The sequence below is a fragment of the Callithrix jacchus genome, chromosome 5 (genome assembly GCF_049354715.1).
Source record: "Callithrix jacchus isolate 240 chromosome 5, calJac240_pri, whole genome shotgun sequence".
Classification (NCBI taxonomy): domain Eukaryota; kingdom Metazoa; phylum Chordata; class Mammalia; order Primates; family Cebidae; genus Callithrix; species Callithrix jacchus.
Genome location: NC_133506.1, coordinates 82469680 through 82495006, shown reverse-complemented (window position 1 = coordinate 82495006; position 25327 = coordinate 82469680). Strand labels below are relative to the sequence as shown.

General features: G+C 45.2%; 2 protein-coding genes and 1 pseudogene across 5 annotated transcripts in view; 1 reads left to right on the top strand and 2 right to left on the bottom strand.

Moving 5' to 3' along the window:
- LOC100404418 (leucine-rich repeat-containing protein 37A3) overlaps nt 1-1546 on the bottom strand; it is a 52971-nt gene extending 51425 nt beyond the window's left edge. For 3 of the 4 annotated variants that reach the window (XM_078373101.1, XM_078373103.1, XM_078373104.1), the window contains exons 1-2: nt 913-955; nt 439-565 (exon numbers count right to left, since the gene is read on the bottom strand). The gene's annotated coding sequence lies outside the window, so the exon portion shown is untranslated. Of the gene's footprint in view, nt 1-438; nt 566-912; nt 956-1063 lie in introns of those variants that run through there. The other variant, XM_078373102.1, reaches the window with a different exon arrangement.
- LOC144582812 (uncharacterized) overlaps nt 654-25327 on the top strand; it is a 49028-nt gene continuing 24354 nt past the window's right edge. Inside the window, exons 1-4 of the mRNA XM_078375415.1 lie at nt 654-675; nt 738-1567; nt 15546-15623; nt 17751-17816. Of these exons, the coding sequence (XP_078231541.1) occupies nt 654-675; nt 738-1426 (711 nt within the window). The 3' untranslated portion in view covers nt 1427-1567; nt 15546-15623; nt 17751-17816. The remainder of the gene's footprint in view (nt 676-737; nt 1568-15545; nt 15624-17750; nt 17817-25327) is intronic.
- Nucleotides 8617-9008, bottom strand: LOC100399094 (transcription elongation factor B (SIII), polypeptide 1 (15kDa, elongin C) pseudogene; annotated as a pseudogene).

The window sequence follows — 25327 nt, the reverse complement described above, 5'->3', positions numbered from 1 at the left end:
CTTTTGCTCCTTAAAAAAAAAGCATTCCATATATAGTAAATAATGATTTAGGTGATTTCGCCATTGTGCTAACATCATAGCATTTACACAAACCTAGATGGTATAGCCTACGGCACACCTAGGCTATATGGTATGGCCTATGACCCCTAGGATACAAACCTGTAATGTACGTTACTGTACTGAATCCTGAAGTCCCCTCCTCCTTGAAGCCAACCTAAGTTTTCTAAAGAGCACATCTCCCCCGCCTCTGGGCTCCTGCAACCTTCTGCCTGAGCCGTTGACAGCCTTCTCCAGGTTTGGCCAGGAAGCTGGACAGGGGAGGACGGGAGTGACAGCTCAGCCCCTTCCTAGCAGAGTGATCCTGCACAAATTACTCCAGGTGTCTGACCCTTCATTTCCTCAAGCACATCACTGGGGAAAGAATGCCTAGCTCAGTACCTGGCAGAGAGTCAGCCTTGGCTAATCTCCCATAATGGAGCTGACGCTCTTCAAGTCCGCGGACATCTTCTCTTAGTCATCTCTTGAAACGCTACCCGCTATTACTTCTCTGCTCCTCAGTCTCCTCCTATGCAAAATGGGGTTGAGAATGGAGATGTTGGGGAACTTTAATGAGCGAGCCCTTGGAGCCGTATCCAGCGCTTCCCGACGCTAAAATGACTCCTACGAGAGGGCCTGGTACACAGTAGGTGCTAAACTAATCCTCTCCGAACTGGGCTTGGGGAAGATGCCTCCGTGAGGTGTGCAGCGGTGGCGCGGGAAGGCGAGCCTGGGGGCGGGGGCCTTGCCGAGAGCCAGCAGGAGGTCGGCTCCGCCTTCCCCCGCGGCCGCCGCAGGAGCCCGGCCCGTCAGCCCGGCGTGCCTCGGCCCCAGTCCACCAGACCTGAATGTCCCAAGCCGGGACCCCAGCCTTACCGGACTGCACTACTTAACCCTGCGCACGGTGGGCCTCGGTCCCGCCTCGGACAGCCATTGGCCCATTAGCGAGAGCGCGCCGCCGCCGTTGGCCGGCGGAGCTGCTAATCGCGTCGGGCGCTACCCCCGCCCGATACACCCCATCACCGACCCGCGCTCGGTGCAGTGCGTGGGGTGCTCCGTTGCTAGTTGCAGCTGCTGCTTCGCGTCCAGGGTTTCGGCTGCGACGCGGATGAGCTGGGCCTGCGGCGAATCGCGCCTGAGAGGCGGGCTGCAACGGGAGGCAACGGGCCCGAGGCCGCGTCCATGGGCCGGCGGCGTCCGGGCGCGGCTGTGCAGGCGGGCGCGGGGAGTTGTGCGCGCTGTGAGACCCGGACGGCGCAGGAGCTTCGGCGCGTGCAGCCAGCCGCCGGGGAGGAGGCTGGGCTGGGCCTGCGGCGGGGTCGGCGAGGGACGCGGCGGCGGCCGCGCTGAGCCCCAAACCCGCCGGAAGCTCAGCGCCGGCCTGGCTTGAGCTGCCGCGGCGCCGACTGTGTCGGCGGCCAAGGAGAAGCCGTGCAGGAAATTCCGGGCCAATATCTTCCAGAAGAGCAAGTGTCAGAACTGCTTCAAGCACCGCGAGTCTTATCTTCTCAAGGAGGAGGACCTGACGCAGGTGAGCGGCGGGGGCCGGCCCGAACACCTCGGTTCTGGGAGCCGTGGGCCGGGGGCGAGGGCGCCGCCGAGGGCTGCAGGGAAAATAAAAATGGAACAGGGAATTGTGCGAGTGCTGGGGCATGGGGACGGGAAGTGCGTTCATGGAGCCGGGACAAAGGGAAAATCCTGGAGTATGCAGAAGAAGAACATCCTTTCTCGTTCTCATTGCCCGGCTGTGTGATCACGCTTTTTGAGTGACTCAAAAAGTGCCTGGTTTCGCTTAGTAGGAACAAAGCGCTTGGGAATTGGAAGACGCTTGACGGGACCCCCGCCCTCAGAGTCTGGCTTGGGACCGGACTTGGACTTGTCTAGTCAGAATGGTCCAGGAAGTAGGATTGTTGGCGGGGTGGGGACGACTGTGGGCTCCCGTCTTGTGGGACCCAGCCTGCCCTGATTCGGAATCGTCATCACCGTCAAGGACTGGATAGAGGTGAAGGGTGTCCAAGCCTGGCGAGGAGGGTCTGGGTCTTGAACTTAAGCTGGGAGGCTGTAGTTGAGGGGAGAGCTGGGACCGATTCCCTGGTCACTGGCCGAGGGGTGAGGAGACCTGTGGGTCCTCGGGAAAGTTGGTTTCTGTCTCCCAGCCTTCTGTGTCAAACAGGGCTTTGAAGTGGTTGTAGCCCCCAAACCTGCATTAGAGTCATAGCCATTAAACACAGATTCTGGGGTCCCCCACTCTGGAGTGATTTGGGAGATGGGGAATTCGTATTGCTAAAAGGCCCCAAGAGGCTTGGCTGCAGTCCCCAGGGCCCTCGGGAACCCCCGCAGTGATTGATGTCTAAACTCCTAGAGGTCCAGGATTCTGATCCTTGTGTGCACCTCCTTGGGATGTGCCTGGGTACCCTCCCCACAGCCATCATCTCCATCCTCCTCAGAGCTTTCTCTCAGCCTCCTGAATGAAGCCAGGGAAACTCCCTTCACATTCCAGTCCAGTGAGAACTAGTTGTAGCCACTCCTGTCACAGAAGAACCCCTTAGGTGGAAAACGTTGCTGTCGGTGTTCGGTGAAGGGGCCTGGTTGGTTTTAATGCCACTTCAGAGCACCCAGGGTTTGACTTGTTTACATGGCCAACTGGAATATGTTGGTGGGGCAGGGGTTATGGCCTGGGCACAGGGCCTTTCTCTGAGGTCGGGTTTCCAACCTCCTGGAAAAGATTCTTTTCATCTAAAACCAAAAAGCTTGATCAAATACTCAAGGCTGCAGAATCATAGATGGTTAAGATACCAAGGGCTTTAGGGAAGGTCAGCTTGGGACGGGTAGAACTCACTTGCCTGGGAAGGTGTTCTGGAGTGTAAAGGAGGGCTTGCTTCCCTCTTCTCATTTGGATGCTTTTTTCGGCGAAACAGTTTATGTGATGAGGAGGAGTTGGGAGATTTTGCTTCAAGTATTGGGCTGTCACTTCCAGCTGTGTGACCTTTGAACAAATCCCTTTACCTCTATATTTTAATTTTCTTCTCTTTAAATAGGGAATCCTGGTCCCTGGCTTACCTCTTTCACTGAGCGTTTGTGAAATGTTCTATTAAACTTTTTTCTCTTACACTTTAACAAACCAAAAGAACTGCCCACTTTGATTAAGAAGTTAGCAAGGTTCTGTCAGAGGTTTGCAAGTTTCCTGGTTATTCGAAGCAACTGCCAAAATTGGTAACTTTACACGTCATAAGGGCTGTTTGCGAATGCGAATTCTTAACCTTGGATGAAGTAGAATGGAATCTGCATGTTTGAGGCCAGTCTGCTAAGATTTTTAAAAAATCTGTTGATTATTAATTGGATTTACTGGGGAGGCAAACTTAAAATACTGCACTCTCACTGTACTTAAAGTTGAATTATGGGTTTTGAAACAGACCTGAGACCTTCAGAGCAAAATGGGAATGGTAGTTTCTGAAACAATGAAACTACTGTAACTATGGGTTATATTTGTGCTGGGAGACCAGCCTTCTACCTCCTGGGGTCTTTTAGGAAAAAACTGCTCTTGAAAAGAGAGGAGACTCGGGGCCTTTGTCCACAGCCTTCTGTGCTGCTCTCTGCATCCTGCCCTCCCCCATCCTGCCCTCCCCTAGCCTCTCACTCTCATCCTTATGGCTCCATTCGAAAACCTCAACCAATAGGTTCCCATCAGTCTCCCCCAAGCTCCTGCTTCCTGCTGCCCCTCCAATCTTGAGCTTATTTTAGACCATCAAAGCTGGAAGATACATCAGCCACCATTGAGGCCACCCCTTCTTAAGAGGCGAGGATACTGGGCCCAGGGAGGTAGTAAGCGGCCGTGGCTGGCTTTTGCTCTTGAGATGTCATCTTCCCAGGAGCAGACATTTATTTGAGCTTTCTGGTTTGAGCTTCATTTTCTCAGTTGTGGGTTTTGTTTATTCCCTAAAGAGGCACAGAAACCTCTTGCAGGGACTGTGTTATGTCGTGGAAGCACCGTGGCTCTTGAGTGTGGCCGTGTGCTGCTGTCTTGAGTGCCAGCTTTGTCCACGCCCTGCCTCTTGTCCTTGGTGGGATAGTGCACACAGCAGCACAACTGGAGACTTGGACTCGAGAAAGGAGAAGTACAAATTGGATTCAGCCATGTTGGGGGTAGGCCCTGGCTCATGTCTACTTGCTCCTCAGAGTGTTGATTGTCCCTCACTGCTGGGTGCTGAGCAGGGTCATCCTAGTGACCTGGGAGCTTTGGGTGTGGGAAGCAGAGGTGCATCCTAGCTCACCCAGGTCTTAGCTGTGAGGGCCTTCCAGCAGCACTCAGAGCTGTTAGGGAGCAGTTACCTTTTCAGCTGGGTGTGAGTAACTAATAAATCATTCGTGTGTTTTATTTATTTGGTCATTGGAGCCCAGCTTTGTACTGGGTGGTTGGCTGGATGAGGCAGGATTCTTGTTCCTAGCGAGGAGATGTGGTGGTGTGAGAGAGGGAGTACATTTGGCTTGGGGCCTGTTTGTGTTCTTGAAGGAGGTGTGGGATTTTGAGAGGGCTGTGTTTGGGACAGCGAGTCACCTTATTCCATGGAATAGAAGATGTTTGTGTATGGGAGGTGAGGGGTAGTGGGACTGTAGAGGGTCTTCTGGGTGGCAGGATGTGATGGGGTAAGATAGGTGAGACTCACCTGTCTGCATCGATTCTTTGAGGGCTGCCCTCTTCGGTGCCAAGCATGTCATGTGAGCTGGTTGTGACGGAGTGGCTGTGTCCAGAGACCTGTGCACGTCTGGGAAGCATCAGTGTTGGCAGCTTGACAACACCATGTATAGCTGGCTGGGATGTTTCTCCGTCGCTTGCCCCTGGCCGCCCACTTGGGGCAGTTGGGCAACCTAGTTGAGACAGTTGGGTTGTTCATGACATGCATCCCAGATCTGCCTGGGGAGGGGGATGAGAGGAAGGGACAGAAGAACTCCTGAGAGAGGGCATGTGTGTGACCTCCAGGGAAGCAGCTGGAGAGGCCAGCAGAGCACAGGTGGTGCAGCTCAAGACCATGGCAGGCCGGTATCACTGGAGAAGACACATGGCCATCCACTGTAGACCCCTGAAGACTGACTGCAGAGGCCACAGTGGCTGGGTTTTGTTTTTCCTTTTTCAGTAAACTGTTTATTGTGTTTCCCCTGTAGTAGTAAGAAATGAAACTAATACTAAGTTTTTATTAAACTTTTTAATTGTGTTTTCCCTGGAGTTGTAAGAAATAACAGAGATCCCATGTACCCCTTTGCCCAGGTCCTCCCATGGTGACCTCCTGCAACACTGTGGCACCACAGCTGGGATACTGACTACAATGCAGAAAGTACCCAGTGTCTCCATCGCCTCCTCCCTCCCACATCACCCCGGCCCCAGCCACCCAGGAATCCTCCATTTCCATGAATCTGACATTTCAAGAATATTATGTGAAGAGAGTCATACAACCTGGGACCTTTGAGATTGGCTTTTTTCACTCAGAATTCTCTGGTGATTCATCCAGGTTGTTGCTTGAATCAGTAGTTTGCTTTTCATTGCTGACTTGCTTTCCGTGATATGAGGAGACGGCTAGGTTGTTTCCAGTTTTGGGCTATTATGAACAAACCATTCACATGTGGTTTTTGTGTGAGTATATGTTTTCATTCTCTGGAGTAAATATCCAGGAGTCCTAGGATGTATGATAGTTGCGTGTTTAGTTTTTTAAGAAACTGCCAAACTGATTCCCACCAGCAGTGTATGAGTGATATGAGTGATGTACTTACTTTGTGACCTTGCCAGCATTTGGTGTCATCACGATTTTTTTTAGGTGTTCTGATAGGAGCATAGTAACATCTCACGTGGTTTTAATTCCCCTATAGCTTATGGTATTGAACACCTTTTCATGCTATTTATCTTCTGTGGAAAGCTTCTCATGTCTTTTTCTCACATTCTAATTAGACTATTTAGTGTTTTTAATATTGAGTTCTAAGTGTCTTTATGTAGTGTAGATACTTGTATGTAGTCTAGATACTAGTCCTTTGTCAGTTACATCGTTTGCAAAGTATTTTATTCTACTTGGTGGCTTATCTTTTCATCTTCTTAGGAGGACTTTGTGCAGAGCAAAAGTTTTTTAATTTTAATGATGTCCAGTTTATCAATTTAAAAGTTTCCATTTTGTGGTAGTGTTTTTGGTTTTGTTTTTTGTATAACATTACTTTTGTATCAGCTTGAATTTTTCTTTGTTGCCTATGTACGAACAGTCACTCTACTACCATTTGCTGAAAGGCTGTTTTTCCTCCACTGAATTCCTTGTGCACCTTTGTCAAAATTGGGCATACTTGTGTTGGTTTATTGCTAGCTTCTGTTCCGTTGATCCATGTGTCTGAGTTTCCACTAATGCCACACAGTCTTCATTACTATGTTTTGTAATTGAGTAAATAGATTATGCCCTCTTTATTCTTTTTTTAATTAAAAATATTCCAGTTCATTTGCCTTTTTCATGTAAACTTTAGAATAATCTTGTCCATATCTACAAAAAAATCTTGCTGCGATTTTCATAGAAACTGTGTTAAACTATCAATTGGGTAAGAGTTGACATCTTAGAATCTTCTAGTCCATCAACACATTATGTCTCTCCATTTAGATCTTCTTTGATTTCTCTCATCAGTGTTGTGTAGTGTTCAGCAGTTCCTGTACATGTGGTGTTGTATATACACCTAAGTATTTTTTTTTAGCAGTTGCCAGGGGTATTGTATTTTAACTTTGGTGTCCACTTGTCCATTGTTAACATATAGAGACACAGTTGATTTTTGTATGCTGATCTTGTATCCTACAGCTTTGTTGAACTCACTAGTTCTAGAGTTTTTGTAGATTCTGGGATTTTCTACAGAGATAACTATGTCATCTATAAAGATTTTATTTCTTCTGTTTTGATCTCTTTTGCCTTTTATTTCCTTTTCCTGCTTTACTGCACTTGCTAGAAATTCCAGCACTATGTTGAATAAGAATTCTGAGAATAAGAATTCATGTTTGCCGTTAAGAACCTGGCATTGGCTGGCGTGGTTGCTCACGCCCGTAATCCCAGCACTTTGGGAGGCCGAGGCGGGTGGATCACGAGGTCAAGAGATCGAGACCATCCTGGTCAACATGGTGAAACCCCATCTCTACTAAAAATACAGAAAATTAGCTGGGTGTGGTGACGCATGCCTGTAATCCCAGCTACTCAGGAGGCTGAGGGAGGAGAATTGCCTGAACCCAGGAGGCGGAGGTTGCGGTGAGCTGAGATCCCGCCATTGCACTTCAGCCTGGGTAACAAGAGTGAAACTCCTTCTCAAAAAAAAAGAATTCTGAGATGGACATCATTGCCTAGTTCCTGATCTTAGAGGGACAGTATTCAGCCTTTCCCCATTATTATAATATTACCTGGAGGTTTCTTTAGAGATGCTCTTATGAAGTTGAGTAAGTTTCCCTCTATTTCTACTTTTCTGAGAGGTGTTTAAAATAATCATGAATGGATATTGGGTTTTGCCAGATGCCTTTTCTGTATCAATCACTAGGACCATGTGGCTTTTCTTCTGTAGAGTATTAATTTGGTGGATTACAGTGATGGATTTTTTTTTTTTTTTTTTTTTTTAGACAGAGTCTTGCTCTGTCACCCAGGCTGGAGTACAATGGCATGATCTCAGCTCACTGTAACCTCTGCCTCCCAGGTTCAAGTGATTCTTCTGCCTCAGCCTCCTGAGTAACTGGGATTACATGTGTGCACCGCCACGCCCATCTAGTTTTTGTATTTTTAGTAGAGACAGGGTTTTACCATGTTGGTCAGCCTGGTCTCAAACTCCTGACCTCATGGTCCGCCCACCATGGCCTCCCAAAGTATACTGGGATTACAGGTGTGAGCCATCGCGTCTGGCCTGAGTTGGTTGATTTTTGAATACTAAACCAGCATCCCTGGAGTAACCCCTTTTGGTCATGGTGTATAATTCTGTAAACATATTGCTTAATTCTATTTGCTAACAGTTTGTTGAGTTTTGCATGTATAGCAGTCCCCCCTTTACCTGCAGGAGATCCATTCCAACACCCTCTTGGACTCCTCAAACCACGGATAGTACTGAACCTGATTGCTCTCAGTTGGAACACATTTCTGTTGCGAAACAACCGAGGTATCCCCTCATATCAAGCCCACAAATACTGTTTTTGTGTTTTGTTTTTTTGAGAAAGAGTGTTGGTCAGTTGCCCAGGCTGGAGTGTAGTGGTACAAGCATAGCTCACTGCAGCCTCGAATTCCTGAGCTCAAGTGATCCTCCTGCCTCAGCCTCCCAAGTAGCTAGACCTATGCCAGCACTTGCCACCATACCTAGCTATTAATTATTATTATTTTTTGGTAGAAACAGGATCTGGCTTCAAGCCTTCGTCCTGCTTCAGCATCCTAAAGTGCTGGGATTACAGGTGTGAGCCACCACACCCAGCCGTAAGTACTTTTTCTGTCTTAACTAGGCACTTTAGTATACACTATGACTGTAACATTGCAGTTTGAGGTGTGACACTAAAACTAGCATGAATTTCTTTTTCCTTCTTCATAATTTCCCAGATAGAAGATGTTTTTTATTATAATTTATTTTATTTAACAATCTAGGAAGTTCGCAGCCATCAGCAGTTCTACTGCATTTTCAGGTGCAATTGGGAATTCAGGAATCTCAGTGGAGCTGTCAGTGTAGCGAACCTTGTACGTAAAATACATGCATACTTTTGATAGTACATGTGAAGGTATCTCTCTAAAATTGATCTCATTGGTTTTGTTCTCAGCAAATTGACCTGGGCCACTCAACATGGCTTTTATTGTGCCTGATGTTAATGCATGTTCTCTTTTTACAATAAATTCATGGCCATCAGATGATATCAATTTGACATACATGGCATCAGGGCCTTCACAGCCACCATAGGTTTTCTCCTTTCCATCCATTTTGTTCTTATGAAAAATTCTACTTTGCTTCCCCAGGAACTTTAGTAGGTTCCTGGTGAAGCGAGGATGCAGAGTGTGTTGCTACTTCTGTCTGGAGGAAGTAGAAGTTTTTTTTTCCTTTCTGTAGATCTTAGCAACCTCAGCATATGAATTATTTTTCTTAAATTGAAAGCCGTTTACCCTTTCACTTAAAGACAGCACTTTATGGCTTCTCTTCCTATCATCACTCCTTATATTAGTCAGTTTTCACGCTGCTGATAAAGGCATACGCAAGACTGGGAAATTTACCAAAGAAAGAGGTTTATTAGACTTACAGTTCCACGTGGCTGGGAAGGCCTCACAATCATGGCAGAAGGCAAGGAGGACCAAGTCACAACTTAACCTGGATGGCAGCTGACAAAGAGAGAGCTCGTGGAGGGAAACTCCCGTTTCTAAAACCATCAGATCTTGTGAGACTCATTCACTATGACAAGAACAGTGCAGGAAAGATGCAGCCTCAAACTTCAGTCACCCCCCACCAGGTTTTTTCCACGACACATGGGAATTGTGGGAGTTACAGTTTAAGATGAGATTTGGTTGGGGACACAGCGAAACTGTAACACTATTCTTGTGCTTTGGGGACCTTATTAAGTAAAACAAGCATTATTTGAACACAAGCACTGCAGCACCACCACAGTCGATCTGATAACTGATGGCTACTAAGTGACTAAGGGGTAGGCAGAGTGTTACAGTTAGATGCGCTGGACAAAGGGGAGGATCTGCGTCTCAACTGGGATGGAGCAGGACAATGCAAGATTACATCACACTACTCAGAATGACATGCAGTTTAAAACTTGTAAATTATTTCAGGAATTTTCCATTTCATATTTTCAGGCCGTAGTTGACTGTGGGTAACTGAAACTCAGGAAAGTGAAACCGTGGAACCATGGATGGGAGAGAGGGGGAACTACTGTGTATTTATGAGGGAAATTAGTCCATTGTTCTTTTTTTCCCTTTTGGGTTTTGTCATATAGTTTGTCTGGTTTTGGTATCAGGATAATACTAGCTTCATAAAATAAATTGGGAAGTGTTGCTTCTGTTTTCTTAAAAAGAGTATATAGAATTAGCATTAGTTCTTTAAACACTTGGCGGAAATCTTCGGTAAAACCATCTGGGCTTGGAGATTTCTTTTTTGTGAGTTATAAAGTACGGATTCAGTTTCCTTAATAGTTGTAGGATCATTTTAGTCATCTGTGTTTTTAGTGAAATGGGTCCATTTTCTTTATGTTGTCAAATTAATGTTTGTAGAATTTTATTAGTATTCCTCATTATCTGTTTGATATCTGCAGAATCTGTAATATTTCTGTTTTATTTCTGATATTAATTTGTGTCATTATGTCTTTTTTTCTTTGTTGGTTGTGTCAGAAGTTGATCAATTTTGTCAATCTTGTTCAAAGAACCAGCTCTTCGTTTCACTGATTTTGTTTCCATTTCACTGATTTTTACTTTATCTGTATTATTTCCTTCTTTTTCTTGCTTTTGGTACATTTTGTACTTCTTTTTCTAGGTTCTTGAGGTAGAAGGTTTGATTATTGATTTGAGTCCTTTCCTCTTTTCTAATGTGAGCATTTGAGGTACATTTAGTTCCCTCTTAGGACTGTATTAGTTGTGTTATTTAGAGGGATGTTGAAGCCTCCACAGTATTCATGGATTTATTTATTTTTCCTTTCAGTTGTATTAGTTTTAGCTTCACATTATTTTGCAGCTCTGATGTTTACATGTGCATGCACATTTAGGTTCACAATGTCTCAGTGAATTGACCCTTTTATCATTATGTAGGATTCCTCTCAGTCTCTGGTCATTTTCTTTGTGCTGAAATATACTTTATCTGATAATATAACAACTCTGTTCTCTGTAGATTAATATTTGCAGGATGTATCATTCTTATATCATCAGTCTTACATTTTCAACCTGCCTGTAATAATTATATTTGCAGTGAATTTTTTCTAGACAGTATATAGTTGAATCATTTTAAAATCTACTCTGCCAATCTGTCTTAATTGGTGTATTTAGATCATTCACATTTAACATATTTACCGATATATTAGGGCATAATTGTTTTCTGTTTGCATCTCTGGTTATTATTTCTGTTTTCTTTTTCCTGCTTCGTGTGTTACTTGGACATTTTCTTTAGAATTATATTTTGATTTATATATAGTTTTTTAAAGTATATCTCTTTATATAGATTTTTTAGTGGTTGTAACAAGACATTACTTTATATAGACATGATCTGCACAGTGTCTTGGTGGTGTCATTTTACCAGTTCAAGAGAGCACCTATTCATATTCTGTATTACCTTCCCTTATATAATTGTCTTAAGTATTTCCTTTACATACATTTAGAACCACATTAGACAGTGTTAGAGTTTCTGATTGAGTCAAACATAATTTAGAAAACTCAAGAGAAAGAAAGCATAATTATTTACTTTTTTTTGAATACTATGTTTTTGCTTCTTTTCATATGTTCCAAAATTTATTCTTCTATGATTTCCTTTTTGTTTAGAGAACTTCCTTTGGGCATTTTGTTAGGAATAAGTCTGCTAAGAAATTCCCTTAGTTTTCCTTCACCTGAGAATGTCTGGATTTCCCTTTCATTCCTGAAGAATGTTTTTACTGCTTAGGATTCTAGGTTGATGGTTGTTTTCTTTCAGCACCAGAAAAGTGGTGTGCCACTTCCTTCTGGTCTCTGTGGTTCCCGATAAGAAATGTGTTGTCATTCTGCTTGGTTTTCTCAAAACTGTAAGGTCTTACTTTTCTCTGACTGCTTTCAAGATTTTTTTCTTTGTCTTTGGGTTGCTTTGTCTTTTAGGTTTTCCTTTAGTTTAGTTATTATGTGGATTTCTTTGAGTTTATCCTCCGGCATTCACTGAACTTCTGGAATCTGTGGGTTGCCACTTTTGCCAAATTTGGGAGGTTTCTAGCCACTCCTTGAGCCCTTTTTCTTCTTTACCCTCTCTCCTCTCCTGCAAAGACTCTAATGACATGAATATTAGACTTTTTGTTATGGTCCCACAGGTCCCTTTTATTTATTCATTTTTTTTCCTGGCCATTTTTTCTCTGTCATCAGATGGGATAATTTCTGTTGTTCTGTCTTTCAGCTCACTGATTCTTTCCTTGGCTGCCATCCTTCTCCTTTTTTTTTTCTTTTTTCTGAGATAGATTTTCACTGTGCCTCCCAGGCTGGGATGCAGTTGCATAATCTTGGCTCACTACAGTCTCTGCCTCCTGGGTCCAAGTGATTCTCCTGCCTAAGCCTCCTAATAGCTGGGATTACAGGCGTGAACAATCACACCCGACTAATTTTTTGTATTTTTTAGTAGAGATGGGGTTTCACCATGTTGGCCAGGCTGGCCTTGAACTTCTGACCTCAAGTGATCCACCCACCTTGGCCTCCCAAAGTGCTGGGATTACAGGTATGAGCCACTGCGCCTGCCTGCCTGCCTGCCATCCTTCTACTCTTGAGCCCTCCCAGGAGTTTTTTATTTCAGTTACTATGTTTTTCAGTTTCAGGATTTTCATTTGGTTCTTACAGCTTCTGTTTCTTTGCTGTCTTTCTCTTTAATTCAAGTGTGCTCATCATTTCTTGTCAAAGCATTTCATATGGCTGCTTTAAAATATTTAAATTTGGGATAATTCTAACATAGCTGTCACCTTAGTGTTGGCATTTCTTGGTTGTCTTTGTTCATTCAGTTGGTGACTTTCCTGGTTATTGGTATGATGTTGATTTTTGGTGGAAACTCAGGTGTTTTCATATTCTATTGGATGACTCTGGGTCTCATTTGAATCTTCTCTCTCAATTGACTTTGCTGACAGTGCTTCAGTGGGGGAAGAGGGTCACCATCACCACCTCGTTACTCAGGTGGAGACAGAAGTCCTCAGCCCCCACTGATGCCTCAACTGGGGAGGCTCCTCATTATGGGCTCCCTTCCCACTGGGTCACAGTAAAAATTCCTCAGTGCCCCCTGACACATGCTAGTATGGAGAGATCCTCATTACTGCTGGTGGGATCAAAGACTCAGTTCCTACTTGGTGTCTTACAGTACCACCCTGGCTGGGGTATGGGGTACCTTGCAAGGGTGAAAATCCAGCCTTTGCTTACTTGGGGTAGGTTGCAGGCTTTTCTTTGGGTTTTGGCCAGAGTAGGGCAGTTCTTGTCTTGCTGGGCTGCTCCTTTCTGGTTCTTCAGTTATGGAGAGTAGCTTTTTGTTGTTGTTTTTTGATTGTGTACCCGCTGGAGTTTTTAGATTACCAGTTTTTCCCGTACCCACTCAGGGATAGTGAGACAAAAAGCCTGGGAGAGGCACGATGGTGTCTTTCCTTGGGTCCTGGGTCCCTGGCCTACTTGCCTTCTTTTCTCCACCTTTCAGAGTCTTCCCATGCTTGTCTTGCACATGATGGTTCCGGGTTTATAGTTGTACTTTGCAGGAGGAATATGGAAATCTACATCTACCCCATCATCCAGGAAGCAGAAGTTTCAAGACACTGTTTCTGAAACATCTTCGGGTTGAAGAGCACGCCCAGACCACCAGCAGCTTCTTCCTAGAGGCCAACCAGAAGTACAGCTTCTGGCTTGTCTGTATCACAATGGAAGGCCGAGTTTAACTGGAGAGGAGGTAGCTCAGAGGAGTAGTCGCTCATGTGGTCACTTTTATATGAGGTCCAGAGCCACGTGTGTCCTCTGGGAGGACCTGCATAGGAAAGAGGCCCTGTGTGCAGGGCTGCTTGAAACAGAACTTGGGCTCCTCTTTTGGGTCCTTACAGCCCAGCTCAGATCCTGCATGTCAACAACAGATACCTGTTTCTCCTACCTCCCTCCAAATGCCCAGCAGCTCAACCAGAAAACAGCAAAGCTAAGCCTACCCAGGCAGCATTTCAAAGTACACTCCCTCCTGCCTGCTGCCTTCTGGGCTTTCTGTTTTAGTGTCCCAGTTTCAGATTATTATAGGACACTCTGGAAGAGAATACCTTAGGGCCTTTCAGAAGCGCTGCCCCAGGAGCAGGTGGGCGTGCATAGGAACCTCTGTCTGTGGACACTTCTGCACTTACAGACACTGCAGTCTGCTGTGTGGAAGAGGATGCAGCATTTTTAGATAGTCTGAGACATAGGGAAGCAGCAGCTATTCCTGGGAGGCCTTTCCCATGCCTGGGGGATGAGGACAGGTTGTCTGAGTCAGGACCTAAGTTATGTAAGGAGAAGGAAGGTCAGAGAGGGCACCATATACCCATTGCTGGCCTAGGCAGTGCCTCACAGTTGAGGGTCATAGGCCAGACACTGTGCTCAGCGTTCTTTGTGCTCATGCAGCTTTTGAAATTGAGCTATAATTCACCTATCTTAAGATTCACCCTCTTAAAGGGTACAGTTTGGTGAGTTTTAGCATATTCACAATGTTGTGCAACCATCTCCGCTGTCTAATTCCAGAACATTTTCATCACCCATGAAAGATACCCCATACCCATTAGCTGTCTCTTCTTATTCCCTTTCCTTCAGTCCCTGGCAGCCACTGATCTGCTTTCTGTGCGGTGAATGTGCCTATCCCAGACCGTTTGTGTAAGCGGAATTCTGTAACGTGGGCGCTTGTGTCTGGCTTCTTTGACTTAGCATCATGTTTCGAGGTTCCTCTGTGCTGTAGTGTGAGTGCTTCATTCCTTTTTCTGGCTGAATGATATTGTTCCTTTGTGTGGATTCATCATAGTTTGTTTATCTATTCATCTGTCCATGGATATTTAGGCTATTACCACCTTTTGGCAAGTGTTTGGGTTTTAATTCATGTGCAAGTTTTTATTTGAGCCCCTGTTTTCCATTTTCGTGGGTGTGTGTATATAGGGGTGAAATTGCTGGGTCCTAGGGTAACTGCCTTTAACTTTGGGAGGAACTGCTGGACTCGTCCAAGGTGGCAACACCATTTTACATCCCTGTGCTGGGTTTTACTAATTGCATTATCTCATTAGTTCTCACATCATGAGGTTTAGGTAGAATGTCTTCACTCTCACTTTTCAAATGGGAGTTTGAACTCAGAGGGTTTCTGCATGTAGCCACACAGCCGGTCAGTTGACGATTCTTTGGCCAGAGCTCGCTTTGACCATGAAAGCAGTCTCTTCTCCAGGCCGTTTTGTATCTTCAGGGTGAGGCATTTTGACTTTGTTGTTCAGGTTCAGGTCCTGGGACCTGGCACACTTTGGCACTCACATATTTGTTCAATAAAATGTCATTCCCCCCCGCCCAACCCCGATCTTGTTGACTGGATCAGGAGCTTGAGGGATGCAGCATGTCTTAGGGGCTCCTGTACTCTACAGGTTCTCACACTCCTGCCAGGTTCTGTGTTCCCCACTCCACCCCAGATTCTGTAGAATCCCTACCAGCCTCTAACTGTCAAGCAGCCACAGATGTACCACAGTGGGAATGGGTGGCATGACCTCTGCTGAGCAGAGGCAACATCTCTTTCCAGTGAATGCATGCTGTTAACTTCAGCTGTTCTCTCTCTCTGGAGTTGAAGGCTGCTGATGATCTGCCCTCTTTTTTCTCCTCTAGGCAAAACCCTTTTTTGGTGGTTGGCCACTTCTGGCTCCAGATGGGACCAACTTTAACAGCTTAGTGCACTGGTTTCAGGTAAGGGCATCAGAGCCAACTCTCAGGGTGGGAGGAACCAGAAAAGGGGGCCCATCCAAGGGTGAACTTGCAGAATGGAAGAGAGATGGAGAATTGAACAGTGGATCCTGGGGTGGCAGGATCAGCAGGACTCCTGCATTTGGTGCACTTGTATGTTGTACAGGAAAGGTCTCAATTATGCATAGTTATGTGTAGTGCTCCCTTCAGAGTGAGGAGCTCTCATGTGGGTGTTGCTTGTTTTGTGGGTAAGCCTGACTCTGGGAACAGTCAAATGAAAGAGGCAAAAGAGCAGTTGAAAAAAACGTTTGCGTTATGCTGAGCAGCTCCCAAGAAGCAGCTCCCAATTCGTTCCATGCCTCACCTCCTTTCCTCCTGAGCCAGGGGTTCAGCCCACTAGCACTAGTGAGGGCTTGGGGGCCCTGCTAGAGCTGGGACCACCATTGACCTGACCTGTGGTTTGTTTCTCTGCCAGGAAGTCCCTCTGGATTGGACTCCAGTTAAAACACTGTCCTTCCTCACATGGTCTCTTACAGTGCTGCCGCGCATCCCCTCCATCCCTGGAGCTCCCTTTTCCCTTCTTCTTAATTTCTGCTACTCACTCCCTCCCCACCCTGAATATTACATTTGGAGTAGGGGCCTTGGGCTGTGTACCCTGGTCCCACAGGCCTTGCATTGTGTCTCTGGTCTTTGGGATTCCTTCTGGAATGGGTTTTGATTTCAAAGGCAGCACATAAGGCCCTTGGAAATGCTCCTGGGAAACATGTTCAGGTGGCCTCTACACACCCAGCATGGAACAGCCCTCTACAAGGCCTCTTAGCAAGGCCCTTTGAGTCCCTGTTCATGCCACCCAGACGGGAGGACTCAGGAATCACTGGTCCAACCAGACTACAGTGTCCAGGGAGTAGTTCCCTTTTCTATTTTTATCAAGGTTGTACAAAATTCCCATTTCCAGCCTTTGACAGGAATCATTAGTATAAATGATAACCCCGGCCCAAAGCAGAGAGATGTACTTTCGTAGTCAGTTCATGTGGCCTTATTGCCAGTTAAACTTTGAGCATTATTGGGCTGTTTTCTTTTCTTTTCTTTTTTTTTGGAGACGGAGACTGGCTCAGTCGCCAGGCTGAGTGCAGTGGCATGATCTAGGCCCGCTGCAACCTCCGCCTCCCAGGTTCAAGGGATTCTCCCGCCTCAGTCTTCCAAGTAGGTGGGACAACAGGTGTGTGCCACCACACCTAGCCAATTTTTGTATTTTTAGTAGAGACAGGGTTTCACCATGCTGCCCAGGCTGGATTGTGCTTTTTGAAATGTTGAAAATAGGTCATGGTCCCTTGTGATGATTTGGGGCTGGGAGCTGTGCCTGTCATTCATGACCTGGGTCAACACTGTTGCATTATGGACAAGGCCCTTCTCCCCACACAGAGGAAGACATACTCCTTTTCATTTTGGCTTCTGGTGGCATCTGACCACCATGGGCACTTCCCAGTGGTCTGACTTTTGGATGGAGAATAGAGCAGGAGACACTCTGCCAGTTATCACTCCTTGGATATTAGAATTATTTCCACTTGTCTTGCTGCTTCTCTGTTTTGATTTTCATTAGCTCATTTTACCTCAGTGAATTCTGGATCCTGGCTGTCTTTGTGCCTCCTCTTTCCCAGTGGATTATAAGAACAACCTTTTTATAGCAGCTTCCCAGATTTTTTTCAGAAGTGGTGAATCCGTGCCTTGGCATTCCTGGGTTATTCCATGTCATGTCAGATCATTTATCAAATAAATATTGACACATATCATGTGATGCATTCTGTGCTGGGTGCCAGAAGGAATACAAAAAGGTAACCTCACGTTGTTTCTGCTCCTGAGGAGCTTCCAATTATTAAAAAAAAAAAAAAAGAAGCTTCTTATTAAGCCTCAATCACACATGTGATTTGGGCCTTTCTCCCAGCCCAGGCCTCGCTGATGAATCTGCATCTTATGCCTTGGGTCCCTCCTTTCCTGCCACCTGCCCCAGAAGTAGAATCTGTGGAACCACCTTCCTTAGATTGAGCTTGTCAGACATGGGAACTCCACAACCCAAGCTCCAGGGCCAGGACCCAGATCCTCCTAACCCACCCACCTTGTGCTCTGTTGCAGAAATGGCAGCAACAGTTCTTCATCCTTTATGAGCACAGCCTCTTGCACTACACCCTGGATGAGATGGTAAGTGTCATCCTCACCCACCCCCTTTCCCCAGCCTTAGGCCAAGTCCCTTTATCACTGTGTCCTTTGTGTTGTTGTGTGAGAGCACAGCAGCCATGTGCTCCCGTTTGTGCTTCTGTTTTTTGTCGCAATGTTTTAAAGAACTTGTGGCACCTTGCAGAGACGGCCCTAAAAACCCAGACCTTTGGTTTGAAGCATCATCTTCTGTGGTCTTGAGTGAGAGGAAGAAGTGAGGGAGGAAGTCATTTCTGTTCAAGGCTAATAGTGTGGACTTGGCTGGAGCACTCCTGGTTAGGGGAAAGCAAGGGCAAAGTCCTGAGTCACAGTGAGGACAGGTGCAGGCTGTGGACCTGTAGGTGTGGGGCAGGGACTGGCCCTGGAGCTGGCACACGTGCTCACATGCCTAGTCCTGGGGCTGCCTGTCAGTACCGTGGCTGCAGTTGGTTTTGCTTGTCTCATTTGAGCTTCACGTAGTTTTCTGAGCTGACTTCAGAGGCCTCCTTGCCACAAGGTCAGTGTTTTTTGTTGTTGTAGTTGTTGTTTTAGAGAGGGAGTCTCACTCTGTCTCCCAGGCTGGAGTGCAGTGCCATGATCTCGGCTCACTGCCAACCTTTGCCTCGCAGGTTCAAGTGATTCTCCTGCCTCAGCCTCCTGAGTAGTTGGGGTTACAGGCACTCACCATCATGCCTGGCTAATTTTTGTATTTTTAGTAGAGACTGGGTTTTGCCATGTTGGTCAGACTGGTCTCGAACTCTTGACCTCAGGTGATCCGCCTGCCTCAGCTACCCAAAGTGCTGAAATTACGGGCGCGCTCCTCTCCCCAAGGTCATTGCTTTTTGCTCACTAAACCAGGCAGACAAGGTCTTCCTGCTCCCCACCTCCCTGGTTTTCTAGCTGCCTCCTGGGCCAGATGAGCTTTTGCTGCTGTTGCCCCAGAGACCAAACCTGGAAATCAACTACGTGGAATTTCTAGCTTTTCTTTTTCCACATATTTTATCTCCGGACTTTTTCTCTAAAAGAGATTAGTCTCTCCTAACTAATCTAAAGTAGGACTGCATTCTAAACTGTGTAAAGGGTTGGAGATGGGAGATTTGATTGCCTTTTCCAGTTCCACTTGGTGGGTGAGTGTTTGTGTGCACATTTCTGCAGCGTTTTAAAATTGCAACTGTCCTGGAAAGTCTAGTCACACTATATAAAACAGGCGCCCCCTGCCTATCCTACCCAGTTTGTAGCTAGGACTGCAGGTGTGCACCACTGCACCTGGCTAATTCTTTTATTTTTAGTAGAGACAGGGTTTCGCTATGTTGCCCAGGCTGGTCTTGAACTTTCTTGCCTCAAGTGATCCTCCCATCCTGGCCTCCCAAGTGCTGAGATTACAGGCATGAGCCACCATGCCCAGCCAGTGACATAGATCTTTTAATATGTTATCTTTAAAAAATATGCTCTGTTGGGTTTTTTGTTTGTGTATGTTTGTTTTGTTTTTGGTCTGTGTATGTTTATATTTACCTAATATAGTATTATAGTTTAGACTTCTTTCCCCTCCCCTCCCCTCTCCTCCCCTCCCCTTCTCCTCAGAGTCTTGCTCTGTTGCCTAGGATGGAGTGCAGTGGTGCAATATCAGCTCATTGCAACCTCCGCCTTCCAGGTTCAAGTGATTCTCCTGCCTCAGCCTCCAGAATAGCTGGGATTATAGGCACTCACTACCATGTCTGGCTAATTTTTGTAATTTTACTGAAGATAGGGTTTTGCCATGGTGGCCAGGCTGGTCTCAAACTCCTGGCCTCAAGCAGTCTGTCCACCTTGGCCTCCCAAAGCACCAGGCCTAGACTTCTTTATTTTCCGTAAATTCTTTCACTTAGCACAGATGTTGGCAAACCCATGAGCCACATCTAGGCTGTAGCCTTCTTTTTTTTTTTTTTGAGACAGAGTTTTGCTCTTATTACCCAGGCTGGAGTGCAATGGCGCAACCTCGGCTCACTGCAACCTCCGCCCCCTGGGTTCAGGCAATTCTCCTCCCTCGGGCCCCTGAGTAGCTGGGATTACAGGCACGCACCACCATGCCCAGCTAGTTTTTTGTATTTTTAGTAGAGACGGGGTTTCACCATGTTGACCAGGATGGTCTCAATCTCTTGACCTCGTGATCCATTCGCCTCAGCCTCCCAAAGTGCTGGGATTACAGGCGTGAGCCACCACGCCCGGCAGCTGCAGCCTTCTTTTGTAAATAAAGTTTTATTGAAACACAGCTACGTGTTCACTTATACATTGCCCATGGCTGTTCTTACACTTCTAGAGAAGAGTTGAGTGGTTGCCACAGAGACCATTTGGCCTGCAAAGTAGAAAATATTTACCATCTGGCCCTTTATAAAAAAAGGTTGTTAACCCCTGACTTAGCACATTATTTTCTTTTTCGTTCTAATTGTGGTAAAATATGCATAACACAAAATTTATCATTTTAACCATCTTAAGTATATATAGTCAGTGGTATTATGTCCATTCACACTGTTGTAAAGCCATCATCACCTGGACATTTGCAGTTTGCAAAACGGAAACTATGTGCCGATTATACACCTCCCCATTCCTCCCTGCCCCTATGCCCTGGCAACCACCATTTCCCTTTTTGTTCCTCTGAGTTTGACTATTCTTGATTCCTCATATAATGGAAGTCATATTGTATTTGTGTTTTTGTTGCCCGGCCTCTCAGCATAAGGTCCTCAAGATTCATCCCTGTTGCAGTGCACTTCAGAATCCCCTTCCTTTTTAAGGCTGAATCGTATTCCATGGCGTGTATACAGCACATGTGTTTGGTCCATTCATGCACTGATAGACACATGCATTGCTCCCACCTTTTGGCTTCTGCAAATAGTGCTGCTTTCAACATGGGTGTTCAAATATCTCTTCAAGACCTTTATTTTGCTTCTTTGGGGCATATGATCTGTTTATGTCTGTTGCCTGTTTGTTTATCAGTTTGGGGTTTATTTTTCTTTTCAATTTGTATGAGCTCTTTATAACTGGAAGATTATTCATTTTCTCTCAGTTGTGTCTGTAACAAATTTTCTTTCTTTTAAAATTTTATGTATTATTAAAAATGTTTTATTGTAAAAGCAAATTATATTAAGCAACACATAACACATTTACATAATTCAGAAGTTAACACAACTGAAAGTGAGCCCACTTCTTCTCCTTAGTTAAGTTCCCCAGAGCTGTCCCACTTCTTAACCATTTCTGGCCACAGCTCTGATGATTGTCGCCAGAGCTTTATTCCTACACTTCTTATGCTTAACTAGTAATGGTTGACTCCCTGTTGGAAAGATGAAGAATCAGCTCACTTTGCATGACATCTCTCCCTTCCCTGCAGTTTTTTTTTCTGTTTATAGTTCTCTTTGTGGCCTTTAAAACTTCAGATAATAAGCGTAGACCTCTATTTCTTGGTCTGTCAACTTTATATAGGGTCTATAGACCCCATGACCTGACCCCTAAGTTGTAAGATAAGGAACATGGGGTCCTTATATTTCTTTCCATCTCTCTCTCTCTCTCTCTTTTTTTTCCCCCAAAGACAGGGTTTCACCATGTTGGCCAGGCTGATCTTGAACTCCTGACCTCAGGGTGATCCACCTGCCTCAGCTTCTCAAAGTGCTGAGATTACAGGCCTGAGCCACCACACCCGGCCTTCTTTCCATCTCTCTTTCCATTTGCCTCCCGAATTCCATACACTGCTTCACAGCCACGCACATGCCATGAGCCAGGCACGATGCGTAACACTTCACAAATGGGACTCATGAGCTCCTCACTGCAGTGCTATATGAGAGATTTACTGTTCTTCCCCTCTAGTCACAGACAAGGAAACTAAGGCCTAGAGAGTATCATTCGTCCAAGTTCAAGGAAGTAATTGGCTAGGATTTGAGCCCAGGGACCTGGCTCCAGAGGTTATGGTCTTAATCACAGACATATGCTACCTCTCAGCTATCTCACTGTTTTTATTTTGTGAAGTAACAACATGTGAATTGTATTCTCTAATGGTTATTATGTCTTTTATGTGTTAGGGGTTGCCTGAAAAACAACATTCATAATATTATGACTTTTGTAAATATGATTATTTATAGATCCAAATGTGCTCTTGAATCAGACAAGGAAATGCAAAGCCAGTAGCCACCAGGACAACCACTTGAACGAGGCTTTTACAAGGGAAAGATGCAATGCATTATTTTTTCTTGCTTTTGTCACTTGATCAAAATCGTATCATAGTTTGTTTCATATTTAGGCCATGACTTTTCTTGTGTAGCTCATTTATTTTTCTGGCAATTTTAATAATCTTTATTTCTTATTGCTGGAGCAGCATGAACCCTTATCTCAATACTAAGATGATCCAGTGTGTAAACATGCTGTTAAGTATGAGTGCATTTTTTTCTTGAATGCCTCAGGGCTCTTTGATTCCTTGTTTTAATTTGTATCTAGGCTGGGCGTGGTGGGTCACGCCTGTAATCCTAGCACTTTGGGAAGCCAAGGCAGGGAGATCAGCTGAGGTCAGGAGTTTGAGACCAGCCTGGCCAACATGGCAAAACCCTGTCTCTACTAAAAATACAAACTTAGCTGGGAGTGGTGGCATGCGCTTGTAATCCCAGCTACTTGGGAGGCTGAAGCAGGAGAATTGCTTGAACCTGGGAGGTGGAGTTTGCAGTGAGCTGAAATTGTACCACTGCACTCCAGCCTAGGCGACAGAGGAAGACTCCGTCTCAAAGAAATATATATATATATATATAAATTTGTATCCATTGATTTCTAGACTTTTTTCTAGCTTGTTGCACAGCTGTCATTCCAGAATTTCTCTCATTGTCCTCCTGAATGAAATCTACAATTTCTTTGATCCCATTTCTTCCTCTTTCTTAGATTCCTTAAAAATATTTTTTTTCTTCTGATCTAGCAGCAGCCAAATTAAAATTTTTAAAAATTTGCTCTGGAATATTTGGTCAAAAACTCGTTCCTAAGATTATATGGAAAGTAAATCACATGCCATGCACATTTGAAAGTCTTTATTTTCCTCTTAGACTCGTTTAATAATTTGGCTGAGTATAGGATTGTAGGTTCAAAATAACTTTCCTTTGAATTTTGAGGACGTTGCTCTGTGTCAGTCTGGTGTTCAGAGTTACTGATGTGAAGTCTGATCAGAATGTGGTTCTTGTTCCTTTGTAGGCAGCGTGATTTTTCTATTTGAAAGTTTTAACATTTATTTATTTATCTTTATAGTTCTGAAATCTCACAAGAGTGCATTTCTTTGAGGATACTTTTTAATTCCTGCTTAGTACTTGGTATACCCTTCCAGTCTGAAGACTTGTGTTTTTCTTCAACTCTGGGAAATTTAAAAAATACTTTCCCTTTCTGTAAGTTCTTTTCTGTTCTCTCTTTTTAAATTTCTTATTTTATCCTGCATTACCTTTTAAATATCCCTGTGGATGCTACATTGAAACTTTAAATGTTCTTCTGTGTTCCTCAAGTCATCGATTTTATTTCCTCTGAGAAATAAAATTGACTTTTTCTTATCTTTATCCGTTTTGGGGATGTGTGCTTCAGTCTTCCTCAAAGCTCTGGTGATCTTACTAGTCTGTTTATACTTAGGAATGAATGAGTACCTTTGTTTATCAAAGAAATGGCTGGCATGGATTTCCTCTCCTGTTATTTGGAGATTTTTCTCCAATAGGCCTCTCCCCCGAACGGGAAATAACAGTGGGGAGCTCAGTATCAAGGTGGTACCTGTCAAGTGACATCTTCATTTTAGGGTTTATGGGTGAAGATTGGGCAGTAGGCAGCTTAACCTCCTGACCCCTGTCCCACCCTATCCCCATGTCCTACCTGTTCCCCAAAACAAAAGAAGGGCTTGACTTACACCACAAAGGAAGCTCTACATTTGGCTTTTCTGAGTCTGCCCAGCCTTTCTGTGTGTGGTAATGCTAAGGAAGGATGGGTCGTAGGGCCTGGCTGTCCTGTCCCTGTCCCTGTCCCTATGGTGCATCTCCCTGACTGCTCTTCTTCACAGCCTCAGTGGGGAAGCAGGGCTTTTGCGCTCCTGGAGCTCTACTGGGAAGAAGGAGGGTGAGCCAGCATTCCATTCATGTTCTGGGCTATGGCTTCCTGTGTTTCTATCCTGGATCATGGCTTTGGAGCCTGCTTTCCCTCTTCCGAAGTTGACCTACTCTTGTTCTCAGTGTTGTTAATGAATTTATTTTCCATTAAGCATGGAGATTTATTTTCCATTAATGGTGTTTGCCGAGGGAAGGGAGTTAGGCTTGTGATTAATTCACTGTGAACTAGAAGCCAGTTATGTGTACTTCAGACATACAAATCTTAAGAGATTTTTTTTTTTTTTGAGATGGAGTGTTGATTTTGTTGCCTAGCCTGGAGTACAATGGTGCGATCTTGGCTCATCACAACCTCCACCTTCCAGGTTCAAGTGATTCTCCTGCCTCAGCCTCCCAAGTAGCTAGGATTACAGGCATGCACTGCCACACCCGGCTAATTTTGTATTTTTAGTTAAGGTGGGGTTTCTCCATGTTGGTCAGGCTGGTCTTGAACTCCTGACCTTAGGTGATCTACCCACCTTGGCTTCCAAAAGTGCTGGTATTACAGGTGTGAACAACCACACCAGGCCAAGAGATTTTTATATATTCAGATCTGTTTTTTTTTTTTTTGAGACAGAGTCTTACTCTATAGCCCAAACTGGAGTGAAGTGGCATAATCTTGGCTCACTGCGACCTCTGCCTCCCGAACTCAAGCAATTCTTGTGCCTCAACCTCCTAAGTAGCTGGGACTACAGGTGCGAGCCACCACGTCTGGCTAATCTTTTGTATTTTAGTTGAGATGGGGTTTTACCATGTTGCCCAGGGTGGTCTCGAACTCCTGAGCTCAGGCGATCTGCCCACCTTGGCCTCCCAAAGAGCTGGGATTACAGGCATGAACCACCACGCCTGGCCTCAAGTTCTTAAACTTAGCAATCTATCTATCTATCTATATTTTTAATTATTATTATTATTATTTTGAGACAGAGTTTTGCTCTTGTTGCCCAGGCTGGAGTGCAATGGCGAAATCTTGGCTCACTGAAACCTCCGCCTCCCAGGTGCAAGCGATTCTCCTGCCTCCTTGGTAGCTGGGATTACAGGCATGTGCCACCATGCCCAGCTAATTTTGCATTTTTAGTAGAGACAGGGCTTCTACATGTTGGTCAGGCTGGTCTTGAACTCCTGACCTTAGGTGATCTGCCCACCTCAGTGTCCCAAGGTGCTGGGATTGCAGGTGTGAGCCACCGCACCTGGTCTCAGTATATATTTTTATCAACTTAACTTAGTCTAGTTTTCAAAACAGTAATGAATTAGAAGGCCGTTGGGAAGATGCTTCTAGTAGGAATGAGAAGTAGAGCTGATGTATGAATGATTAAAAGCAAATGTGGGAGCCCAAAACTAAGTTGTCTGTACAACCCACGTTACCCTCACAGCCTCTGGGGGCAGCATTGTCTTGCAGGATCA